Below are 12,884 nucleotides of genomic sequence, written 5' to 3' on the forward strand. Positions count from 1 at the left end.
AGTGGAAAGTGAAAGGAGGAAGGTAGCTTGTGAGAAAGCATTAGTTTCCAAAATGCAGCACAGAGAGGTGGAAACAAAGGGAAGACAGAATCTTAGATGTTCACTCTGTACATTAAGTCTAATGGTGCTATCAACAGCTTCATATGACAGGAAATGGTCTGGGCGTTTTGTTCACTTATTCTGGATGCCCTTAGTTTCAGAGAGCAACTGGTAACATGGATTGCACCTCGGAAGGGGACAGCTGAACTCTCCCTCTGGCTTTAGTAAGGAAAGAGCAGCGATGAAATCCGTGGACTGTGTGCACGTCATCCAACAGAAGGATACCGCCTCCTCTCCCTCTGCCCCCCCTGGTGCTGTTTCAGGCGCCACGGGACTTTTTCCTGTCACATTCCTGTGGCTTGCAATGCTCCTGTCCTCTTGTCTTGCAGCAGTGTCTCTTTACCATGTTATCACCCTGAAAACAGAACTAGAAGCTCTGCGCAGCGAGCTGATCTACAGCATCCAGGCAAGGTCTCCGCGAGACCAACCACTCGTGTCCCCCGATGAAAACAAAGCAGGTAGCCCTGTTTCTTCCTTCCTGCGAGTGTCTGCAGCTGGCTCCAGGCAGGTAAGCTGGAGGGATGGGCTTTGACTTGCAGGGCATGGACCAATGTGGGGCTGCTCTCACTGACTGTTGCTTCTCCTTGTTAGGAGAGCAGGCTTGCTGGTACTGGCACAGCTGAGAGCTTCCAAAAGGAAATCTGGAACGGGAGTAGAAACAGGGGCAGGCGGTCTATTGTCAACACAGAAGAAAAAGGTAAATACCAGCTGATGAAGTGGGCTGGGATGCTGCTGTTGGATACAGTCTGGAGAAAAGCAGGAGTGTTTGATTTGCGTTTTTTCTTTCTCCTGTCAGTTGATCCGTGCTCCCAGAGCCCATTCTGGTTTTCAAAATTATTGGTGGATGAATGGTGTTAACCACAAGCATGTTCTCTTAAAGGACAGAATATTAAATTACAGAATGTTTTGGTTTTGAAGGGATCTTTAAAGGCCATGTAGTCCAACCACGCTGCCATGAGTAGGGACATGTTTTTTAAGGTACCAGATATTTATGCTATCTGCAGGTTAAACTTTGAATGTTAGATCCCAAATCTGCATGATTTGTTACAGTTGAAAAAGACAACTTCAAATCATCCAGATTTTTAACTGTTCAATTCCCTCTGATCAAAGCAGGGAGGAAAATCTATTAATAAAAATGCCAATTCACTTTTCTGGGAAACATGCTCACCCAAAAAGAGAGAAGTAATGAGAACTTTAGGGAAATAGGAGCTTTTAAGTAGAAAGGCTGGCTTGTACCTGACAAAAGAGGCAGACTACAAGGAATTCAGAAGTTTAGCATAATTTCTACATTAAAACAACCTATTAATAAATCATAAAATTAATAAAGGAATGCCTATCCAGTAAGATTATTTTGGTCATGGTTCTCCTTTTTAAAATGTTCTGCAAAGAGCACTGAAGACTGTGCTCCATAAAAGACCTCTGATGTGTATTATAAAGTAATGGGATACATTTTTTTCCTTTGGGGATGAAATGCCTATATTTCATTATTTTTTACAAACACAATGAGGTCTTATACCCATAAAAGACCTCTGATATGTATTATAGAGTAATGGGATACATTTTTTTTCCTTTGGGGATGAAACGCCTATATTTCATTATTTTTTACAAACACAATGAGGTCTTATAAGATGAAATGCAGAATTGTATTATACCAGTTTGCACACATACTCTAATTGCACTGAGTAACTAAAATATTCCTGATTTTGCTAAATCAGTTCACTCTTCTTATGTATACTTTTATATTATTTTAACTGATATCTTAAACAATTTAGAGAAGTTTAAATGGAGCAAATTATAGGTAAAGACTAAATTAAGCTTTGCATAAAATGTGTTTCTCAGTGAGCAACTAACATGAAATGTATTTCACTTGAGCTTCAGTAAGCTAAATGAAATTAAAGTTCTAGAGTATAATCACTCCACTTACTTCCAATATCCAAAAAATCCATTAATTTAGGACATCACTTAAAATTCAGAGGTTTATACCAGATTTATTCTATTTCATTAGTGTCTTTGATTCAAGATCTTGGCTAAGAAAGATTTCGTAAACAGGACTGAGGTCATGATTTCTTAAATTCTGTTTCTTGTAGCCTGTTTCCTTCCACAAGAACCACAGAGCTCCCCTTCCCTCCCCACCCTAGGAACTCCCAAATAAAAATAAGTGATCTGAAGTACCAATATCATAAAAAATAAGGAGATGTCTTTTTTTAAATGAACATTAGAGCATCAATACTCTGCAAGTGATCCAGTTTCCATCACAATAGATTTCATCTTCAGTCTTACTGCTATTTGAGGCAAGCAGGATTTGGGGCTCCTCAGCTGTACTTCTGAGTAGACTTTTGATTCTTCTCATCAGGTAGCCACCTCTGATTATATGTGTTTACCTGTAACACATAAAATTTCAATCAAGCTACTTGTTTCTCTAATTTTTTTTTTAAGGTACAGCTGGCTTTTAAGTTGTTTATGATGGATGAAAGAAAACACAGAATATGAACATTCATTTTAAAGAGAAAAACTACATAAGTTGACCTATCACAAAAATGTTTTCTAACATGAACCTCATATTTTTGTATTAAAAAAAGAATAAAGTCAATTGCAAATCTTGCATTTGTATCAAAGGTTATCTGTTAGAATTAGCTTTCTACCTGCTCTAATTTAAAAAAATTTAGCTTTTCAGAGTTCAGCTATATATTATATTCATATTATGTTTTCTCAGATCAGATTTCACTGATGACCATGAACCCACTAGTCAATGTTAAATTTTGTTTTAGCAGAATCAGTTAAATAGAAGAGCATGGTGTTGTTCATGGTGCTGAATCCAGTCTACTGCTTCATAATGTACGCAGAATTACAGACCCTTCATTTTGATCTTTTGACATTTATATCTGGGTTCCAGAATCCCATCAGTCTCGAAATTGTCCTGCAGATGTGTGGCATCATGTTGTTATAATGACAAATAAATCAGGATTTTGAGTGAGGTGCCTGTTCTTGCTCTACTTCTGTTTGCTTCAGCAAGGTCCCAAAGCAGAGTTTGATTTCATAGTTAATTGCTGACCCATCATTTTGCTTTTATATGGATGAATTCCTTAGAAAGTTAATATTTGGAAATGTCACTGGTATCTAATTGTTTCTCTTGTGCTTCAACAGAATGCGGAAGTAAAATATAGACCTAATAGCTTGTTTATTATAAATATTATAAATAAATTGTAAATTATAAAGTTATTGTTCAGTTCTGGGGTTTTTAGACTTTAACCATCAAATTCCAGGAATGGATGTCCCATCGTTCTTTTTTTAGACCCACTACAGCCTTTATTAAGCATACTGAATTTTCATTTTAATGCATACAAGTGGCCAAAAATAAGCATTTTAATTAAAAGGACAATTGAACGGAAGTGGATTTAACACAATGTTGTTTCCTTTTTTATGGCGTATATATTTGTCTGTGCAAATGCATAAAACTATTAGTCATCAGTAGTTAAACACTTCTTGTCTTGCAAAAATTTCCAGCTTGGGTAGGATGAAGAGAAGGGTTTCAAGCATCAATTCCAAATAAAGCAGCACAGTCAGCAGTCAGAACCAGAGTTCTTGATGCAGTGAGTAGGAGGTAATGGGTGATTTTGAAACATATGCTTCTGGCAAATGTCATTTCGGGACATGTTACAACAGATGCACTTTTTCTTTTTGTCTTTCTCTTTACAAATTTCAGCTGTGGAGGAAAATTGGTGCACAACAAAAGACCTCTCCTGAATTTTGTATTCTATTCACAGTTATTGATTGCGTTGCCTGTGTGTTTCTTCCAAAGCTGCATGTGCACTTGAGCCTAGGAACAAGATTTAGGTCCCATTGCCTAAGCCAAAGTATGAACATCAGGTATCATTTCCACACTGTCTCAGTGCCTCATTCTGATCATTATTGTGGGATTCTGATTCCCATGACCTAGGGAGGTTGAAATCAGACCTTCTCTAAACACAAATGCTGGGATCAGACTGGAGCCCCCATGGACTACATTTGTTTCGATGTATGCATGTATGAAGGAGCTGAGGAGCTAGTCTATGTAATTCCACAAATCAATGAGGCAGGGTAACCTGGCATGTGATTTGGCAATTCGGTTTTTTACTAATAATTTTCAGGTTCTACTCCAATAGCAGTCGTGTCCATGAGAAGTAACTATTACCTTCCAAGCATGGTGTCAGAATTTTGCCGTTGCTCTCGATAAAATTGCTGCACTGGAAAATTGGTACATTTCATTTGTTGGTTGGAAGTGTTTTGACTGTGTATGTTGATACTTTAGATATCCATGACAGAGGGATAGCAAGAGGTTTTACAAGTGGTACTTGACTTCAGTGATCTTTGAATTGAGATATAAGCTTTTTTTACTAGCTTAAACAAATGCCACATATAAAATTCTCTTACCAAATATTCACAATACTTCATATTTTATCGTTTGAAGAGGTCAAATATGAAATAAAAATTCAAATCAAATTAAAAAGGAAAAAGAAAAGCATACTTCTTGAAAATATATGTTATCCTTATTTTTTCTGCTGACAACAGTCTAACTCAAAAGGAAATAGACCCTTCTATGCAAAAGGATAGAAAATTACTTGATGCAATTCCTGCAACTTTACATGAAGAATTTCACTGAATGAATGAGTGAATAAATCAGTGCTGTGTATTACGCAGAACACTGTACAGTCAAAAAGACACCAAATAGGCTCTAAGTTTTAAACCCAGCATTCTGCTATGTACTGTATAATAGAAGTCTTAATTCCTAGTAAACAACTCCCTTGTTTTTCTAAATGTACCATGTTATTGGCAATTCTGTGAAGGTTGAAATAATGCTACTAATTCTTTGAAGATATTTGTTAGATCTTAGTCATACAAGCAACTATGATCAAGGCATTTTAGTGCAGGGACAGACTGAATCCATAATTAATGCCATATAAAGACATCTCTATTAAAAAACACCACATTAACCAGTTGTCCTGATTTCTGCTGTGATAGAGTTCATGAAAACCAGTTTATAAAAATGCACAAGCAAAAACTAGAAGAAGATCTGTTGGGATAGAAACCAAGAAGTAGAGGGAAGAAAAACTGCAAATGCTTCAAGAAAATGTTTGCCATTTATAAATTAAATTGTCTGGTGTTTAAATGTGCTTTGGGAAACCTACAGAGAACAGATCTAGACAAAAAAGGAACCTATATAAGGAGGTCTGGGTTTGGTTTTGTTTTTTTTTCAAGGTTAGGGTTTTTCCTAGGTTTTATTTCAGCAAAAATGAGGACAGATGTCTCAGACCTCAGATATCAAAAATTTAAATTTTAGACATGAGCTCACAAATATTAAACTTGAAATTTTATTTGGATGGATCACTAAGTGAGATTGCAAAATACTAAAATTATTATGCAATTTAAAAAATAACAAATTTTGTATGGGAGGGAAAATTTTATTTTACCAATATAAGTTCTTAAATCATGGAGATATGCAGAAATCTAGATTGCTGTCCTTCAGCAAAAGATAATAGGGGTTTTTTTTAATTGTGACTACATTGCTCAACCAGTAGAGAACACATCATTGCATGTGCTGGCTGTGGTTTATAAAAGCATCTGGACTGACTAACAACTTCAGAATTGGGTCTTCTGTCCATGGAATAAGACAAACTCCAAAATGAACTTCTGCCAACACACAACCTGCAGAGCAATTAAAATCAGCTGAGAAAAAGAAAGTTTATCAAAGCAAAGCTATTATATAAAGTCACAAGAGGATGGGGCATGCTTTGTCATTCTGGATACACTTTTATACAGATAGATCTCATGGTGACAGTCTAGACATTTTTACACATTTTCAATATGTATTGTATTAATCCTGTATTTTGCTTTCATTATTAATCAAAAATCGTTTAGACTACAAAGATGTTGCACAGGTTTGACTTACACTGGGCTAAAAGACATTAAATAGCAACTATTCAATGTGTATTTTGTAAGACATGTATTCTTCACATTGTACTTAAGATTTGGGTACCTCTTAGAATAGAATTGCTGGTGGTTTTTAACCACATTTACTTTTTACTAAAAATTCCTGTTGATTTACCCAGAAAATGTACTTTGTATATCCATATCTTCTCCTTCTTAGTAGTAGTGTTTACTTGAATTTTTTTTCAATGAATTACTTAATTTTAAGCATGTAAATAGTTCCACTGAAGTCAAAGTACTTGTATATACTGGAAATAGTTATGTGTCAACTTCGGCTTCTGAACATATTTTTGAAGCACGTTGTTGTTCAATCCTTCAAGCACATTTTTCGATATTGTCTTTTGTATATTTAGGTAAAATGGCCACTGTGCTGGCTTCTATTGTCCTATGAAGGACACTATTTTATGCATTTTCTCCAAAAACGAGCTTACTATATTCTGTGGAGGCTTGTTCCTATCTGCATATATTAAAAGAAAAGAGACAGACTTTTTTTTAGAGATTAAGTGCAGATCTGATGTCTGTAGAATGAAGTAGAGTTGGTATGTTTTGTTGAAAAGATGAAGATGATCTCAAACTGTACTGATCTTTCAGATTTTAATTACTGTGAGCAGTTCTCAGCAATGCTGACTAGAATTTCAGTACTGCAACCAGCTGAAACAGAAATCTACACTTGCAAACTGAGAATTAAGACAGTTTGAAGAATGGCCACCAAGTTTGCAGAGCGACTTTAACAAGAGTTGCTAAAGTAGGCATAGCTTTCACTGCTTGTAGACACTGCTCAGTGGCAGGCAGCTGGATAACAGCTGGTTAGTGGGAGTCATCACAAATCTTCTCGTTTGGTTAGTGAAAAATCTGGTGCCCACGTTAGTGAGCTCTTTTAAAAGCAAGAATTAAAATTTTGGTTTAGCTTACTGAAGTACTAGGTGACCACCAAATTTCATTCACTAGGAAGGCATTTTGTTCCAAAATGAATTAATAACTTGTGAAATTATTTGCCTGATGTGCTGTGTTGTTTGTCTCCATAAAGTCACATTTTAGTTCTATTTAGAAGTTTATTTTCCAGAAAATCATTTTGCTCCCAAGTGTGATAGAAAATTGAATGAAGTATAATACCTTTATTAATTTTGTGTTGGCTTGAGGTTTTTTATTTCTTGCCAGAAGGTAGATAATTCAGATGCCTTTAAATTCGTGGTTTGAAAAATCTATAAATTGTAGCACATTATTGATGTGTGATGTGATAAGACTCAAGGACACATTTCAGTGTAGGAGACAGGAGTTTGCATGATAGAATTCCTATTACCATGAGGGCTTGCAGGTTGTGTGATCATTCTGTAATTGGTGCATTCCCAGATGTGCACTTGAATCCTTGAGTGCTGCCAGTTGGCACTGCTGAGTGCTGGTGAGCATCCAGCCCTCTTCTGCTGTTTTCAAGAAAGACCCCTTAAAAAGGAGACTTAGAAACATAAAAATACTTCTTTCCACCCAAATCCTCTGGCTACCTGCTGTGCAGAAAGAGGTTTGTGCCACTGGACCCTTTGTCGCACTTGGGTACCACTGACAGATGCAGAAACAGGATCCCACATATCCATGGCATTCCCCATTATAGCCAAATCTGTGTAACCAAATCTGATCCACAGCCTTCTTGTCTGAAAAGTGGTAAACAAAATGGAGCAATCCATGGCAGAATTTTCTTCTCTTGACTCTTAATAAATTAATTTGGTCTCTGTCATGTGCAGTAAGTATTACTACTCGGTTTTCCATCCTTCAAAGTGGCATGAGAACCAAATGTTTTGATTAAAATCTGCTCCAAGCAAATGCAGCTATTTTTTCCCTTTTTTCCTGTTGCCTGACACATGCTTAGCAGGTTTTTTTTACAAGATCTTTGTTTCACTTGCAAATCTATATTTTAACATTCTGCAGTATTTTTTTCTGAACAAATACCTAATTTCTCATTAGTGTCACCAATCTCTACAATTTTGAGCAACACATTTTGACAGATACCAAGCTATTTGTTATGTGTGCATTAATTTGCTAAGGGTGCATTAATTTGCTAACTCTCTCTATTTTCCCTCTTAGTATAGGTTGATCTAGAGTAGGTATCTGAAAAATATTGAAAGTACATGTATATGGACTTTGAGAATTTATTTGGAAAGTATGTATGACTAATATTTTACAGCAGCTATAAATGGGAAGTAATTTCTCTAAACAATATGTCAAACATAGTTAGAAAATTTGCTGTCTATCATAGTTGGTGGGGTTGGGGCTTTTTTCAAGCTTTTGTTTAGAAAATTAAAAAGCTTAATTGACCTAATGATTTCTAGCTCATTTGACTTACTGCTACATAGTTATATAAGGGCTAGATATGAAACCAAGCAAGTGTTTCTTGTGCTGCTACCTGAGGCCTCCCACTTAGCTCCACGATCTCTGAAAGTCATCTAGTGTGTGTTGTGACAGGAATTTTCATTTTGTACATTTGAGTAAAACCTGCGTTAAAACTAATATGTTCTGGTTTAAAATGAGTGGTGAGACTGAGAATTTCTGTCCTTTTTTTTTTTTCTTAAAGTAGTTTCATAAATTTATTCTATTACTGATTTATGTTTCTTTAATTTCAAAATACTTTCACTTTGCAGTGCTGCAGGCCTGCTTGCAACTGATTGCTGACAGCAAAAGCGATATCCAACAGAAAGGTAAGAATATGTGCCATGATTTATAGTTAACTGTTCCATGGGATAACTGTTTCAACAAATTTTACCTAACTTCAAAGCAGTAACTGAGTTTTAACAGCAAATTTAAAAACAAAATAAATACATAATTTTTTTTAAAACCCAACAACTACAAACAAAAACATCAAAAAACAACAAGGAGATCCCTGCATCTGGAAGGTCCCTGTATCTGGATGGCTCTTGCAAATATCATCTTTCCAGTGGGGAAATCCACCTAGGGAGACTGGAAGTTCTATCTAGAAGTCAGCATTTGTTATTTTTCAGCAGGTGAAAATGAAGAGCATAACCTTTCTGATCACCCAAAATTATTTTGTCTTTTAGATGATTCAAGCATTGTCCCTTGGCTCCTGAGCTTTAAACGTGGAACAGCTCTGGAAGAACAAGGAAATAAAATAGTGATCAAAGAAACAGGTTATTTTTTCATATATGGCCAGGTGAGAAAGCTCAATTCACTTCAGCATCTGACATTTGTAAGGATTTTTAATACCTCCATACAATAAGTTTATAGTTTTCACCTCTTCTTTCTGTAGGTTTTATATACAGATACAACATTTGCTATGGGACACCTAATACAGAGGAAGAAGGCTCATGTGTTTGGTGATGATCTCAGCTTGGTGACATTGTTTCGCTGCATCCAAAATATGCCACAGTCATATCCAAATAATTCTTGCTATACTGCTGGTAAATATCTGCATTTTCCTTTTATTTGTTTGCCAACAAGCTGTATCAAATAGAATCTGTTGTGCTGGGCAATTGTATTGTAGCAGTCATAAAGAACAGGGTGTACATTCATGGATCTGGCTAACTGAAAAATTACAGAATGCTTTCAGAAAATACAGTTTTATATGAAGTATCAGCAGTTGGAGATTATGCATCTAGCTTGGTGATCCAAACAATTTTGCTCTCTCCATTGACTTTATAATGTGGTTAGACATTTTGGTGCTTTCAGTTAGATGTCTGAGGCAGGCAAGAGGAATCCCTACTGTCCTCATTGAAGAACTCAGTTTAACTTAGGAGTTGAATTCCCCATTTAGTCATCCCAAGAAAATATTAAAGTGCTATATTCTCCTTTGAAATGTCATGTATGGATTTTAGGCATTTTAGCAAGTATTGACTTGCATACCTTACTGTGATATTTCTGCTCCTTATAAAGGCTACTGGATTTTTAGTCTTTGGTTTGATGAAAAACAGTTAATTCCTATAAGGTGGTCTTTATGACTGCACAAATTAGAAACACCACAAGAAAGATCAATTAAAATACTTAATGCAAGTCCAGAAAGCTCAATGATGAGTATATGTGTATATTCCTATATAACAGTATATGTGTATATTCCTAGTAACATTTAAGGAATTATTGTCAAGGCCTATAAAACCCCATATATCATCTCTTAACTGTCTGTCTTTCCACCTTAATGGTGGATTTGAGGGTTTTCTCTTTAGTTATTTTCCAGCAAGATTTTTTTTTTTCAGTGCCTTATGAAAAAGTGGGTGACACTTAGGGATAGAGTTGACTGTCAGCAAGTAATTACATTAAACAAATGGGATGTGGCAGGCATCTGGTTTTTTCCCCAATAAAAAAAAAATCCAACCAACTAACTAACCAACTAACTAACTAGATATTTTGACCTGGCAATTGAGGCTGTCCAAACATTTCCTTTGAATTTTTGCCCCTTCTTCTTTGAATTTTTGCCAATCTCACATTCTGGCAACATAACCACCTTCAATATCATCTATATTCTGATTTTACCTTTGTATTACTGCTCCCCTTTCCTAACTAGGATCTCTATCTTGCCACTTCACGATTCCTGCTTCCCAAATTCCCACTGTTCTGTTTTCACCTGGACAAAAGAGTTCTGACTGCTCTCTCTCATGCTGTTGGGCTGTGTCACAGCAGATATTAAATGTGTTCTCAGCTCAGCAGCTGCAGCTTGAAGGCGACATGCTCTTGGTTCTCATATCAGCTGATGTGTGTCTGGCAGGAGGCAAACTTTTGTGCTCTGCAATTGCAGTGGATCAGCTGATGTGTGGTAACTTCATTCGGTTGGTAAAGCTCATGAGACCTTCTCCAGAAGTGTGGGAACAGAGTAGTCTGGGGCCAGTAATACCAAATGCTGATTTTGACCGTCTCATCACCGTAACATGAGGAACCTGGGTACACCGCTGTTAGAAACTTTCGCTGTGTTTGCTGAAGTGAACTGTGCTACGCCGAGTGCAGTGTGGAAATTAAGTCCATCTTCACAGAGGATGTTAAGTGTCAGCTTTGGATAGGCTGTAAACTCTAAGATGATACCTAAAGATAAAAACATTTATCACAAGTAAGAGACCATGCTTACATTTGAAAGATGACACATAATGACTTTTGAGTACCATTTATAAAGTACTTCACTGGAGATATTAACTTAAAAATATTCCAAATCTTTTGCCAGGCATTGCAAAATTAGAAGAAGGAGATGAACTTCAACTTACAATACCACGGAGAAGGGCTAAAATATCCTTGGATGGAGATGGTACTTTTTTTGGTGCAGTAAGACTCCTCTGAAGCCCTTCATTTCTGGTTTTTATGCTTAATGCCATTTTCTTCTCTACCTATGCCTTTGTCAGAAAAAATATTAAATTGTGATAAAGCTGCCAATTCAGCCTCTCCCAATTCACCACAGGCTTCTAAGAATTTTCTTCACTTTAATATGCAAACCCAAAACAGGAAACATACCAGACATACTTGTGATATAACCACCATGTGATTGCCAGAAAGCCAATTTATTTTAGACAATGGGACACTCTAGATAGCAACTATAAAGCAATGAGGTTTTGGCTTTGAAACAATTTGTTATCCATATGGTAAACCAAAGGAGGAGTTGACCAAAAATAACAGCATGACGAGGACCACAGACTCATCATTTGGACACAGATAACCAAATTGTTATCCATTGAAAAGGAAATTTAAAATAAAAGTGTATCCTAGATTTGCATTATTTCACCAGTAAAGTATTTAATATACAAAGTGTGGAGAAAAAAACATCAAACAGTAGATTCCTCACCACAAAATGAAATTGTTAGTTATTGTGTTCTGAGTTTTGGTTTTGTTTTTTTTCTTTCCCCAGAGATACTGGGGAAGGAAAAATTCTAAATGTCTGGGATAATGAAAACAAATATACAGAATTGTAGCCACTGCCTTGCTTCTTCCCTGTGAACGAAAAAGTGAATAAATTACTACAATCTCTTAGCATTTACTAATTAGAATTAATTTTACTGGAAAAAGGACATGTAAAACACTTCAACAGCTCAATCTTCAAAGCATTGCTACTTGTCAAGGAATATGTGTGCACTTCTATGTAAACAAGGCTGGCACAGGAAGAAACATGCTGAGATTAGACACAATACTATGGTTGGAATTGGATTTCTGTCTCCATTATTTCTGCAGTCACATATAGATGTGTGTATATATATACAGTATCTAGACATCTCTGTATAAACTTGAATGTATGTATACACACATAGGTCTTGGGCATTTAGGAATAGAATTTTATCTTCTTTTGAGCAGTTCATCCAATGGAAATACTACTTCACACTTTTTTTTTTTTAATATTTCCCTTTCTTCTTGCCATGATCCATTCTATGGATTACAGTAAAAAGAAAAATCCAATAGACCTGGAACCAGCCATTCAACTAAGAAAATACACTTGTATCTCAGAGGCTTTTTCTGTGGTTTTGAATATAACACTTAACCCTGTTTTACAAAAATATTCAGATCTGTAGAAAAAATAAACAGACGTCCTTTTTCCTTTTCTTTTGTCTGGCTGCTTTGTTCAGTAGGTAGTATTTATGCCTTTTTTATCCCAAATATTTTATGGTCAAATGAGCTATTCTACTTTTTCCCCTGCTCTTAAAGAAGCATTGAAGTCCTATAGGAATAGATAAAAAGTAAAACCCCAAGTAATTAATTGTACTTTATTTGAAAAACATTTTTAGGACCTGAGAATTGTGTTATATAAACTTACTTAGTAAAGAAAAGATGCTCTGCATATTGCAGTTTCCTTGTCTGTTGTTATGAATTGTGATCTGATTGATTTCTCATGGTGACAGATAATAAATAAAAGA

General features: G+C 35.9%; 1 protein-coding gene across 1 annotated transcript; it reads left to right on the forward strand.

The window, feature by feature from the left end:
- Positions 1-202: 202 nt before the first annotated feature.
- Positions 203-11,672, forward strand: TNFSF13B (TNF superfamily member 13b). Its single transcript, XM_041422153.1, has 6 exons — positions 203-607; positions 691-796; positions 8,694-8,750; positions 9,108-9,220; positions 9,317-9,467; positions 11,213-11,672. The coding sequence occupies exons 1-6, from the start codon at positions 281-283 to the stop codon at positions 11,323-11,325; spliced, it is 867 nt and encodes a 288-aa protein (XP_041278087.1). The 5' UTR covers positions 203-280; the 3' UTR covers positions 11,326-11,672.
- The last annotated feature ends 1,212 nt before the right edge of the window (positions 11,673-12,884 follow it).

Source organism: Onychostruthus taczanowskii, unplaced genomic scaffold (assembly GCF_017590055.1).
Source record: "Onychostruthus taczanowskii isolate IOZ18803 unplaced genomic scaffold, ASM1759005v1 scaffold71, whole genome shotgun sequence".
NCBI classification, from domain to species: Eukaryota; Metazoa; Chordata; class Aves; order Passeriformes; family Passeridae; genus Onychostruthus; species Onychostruthus taczanowskii.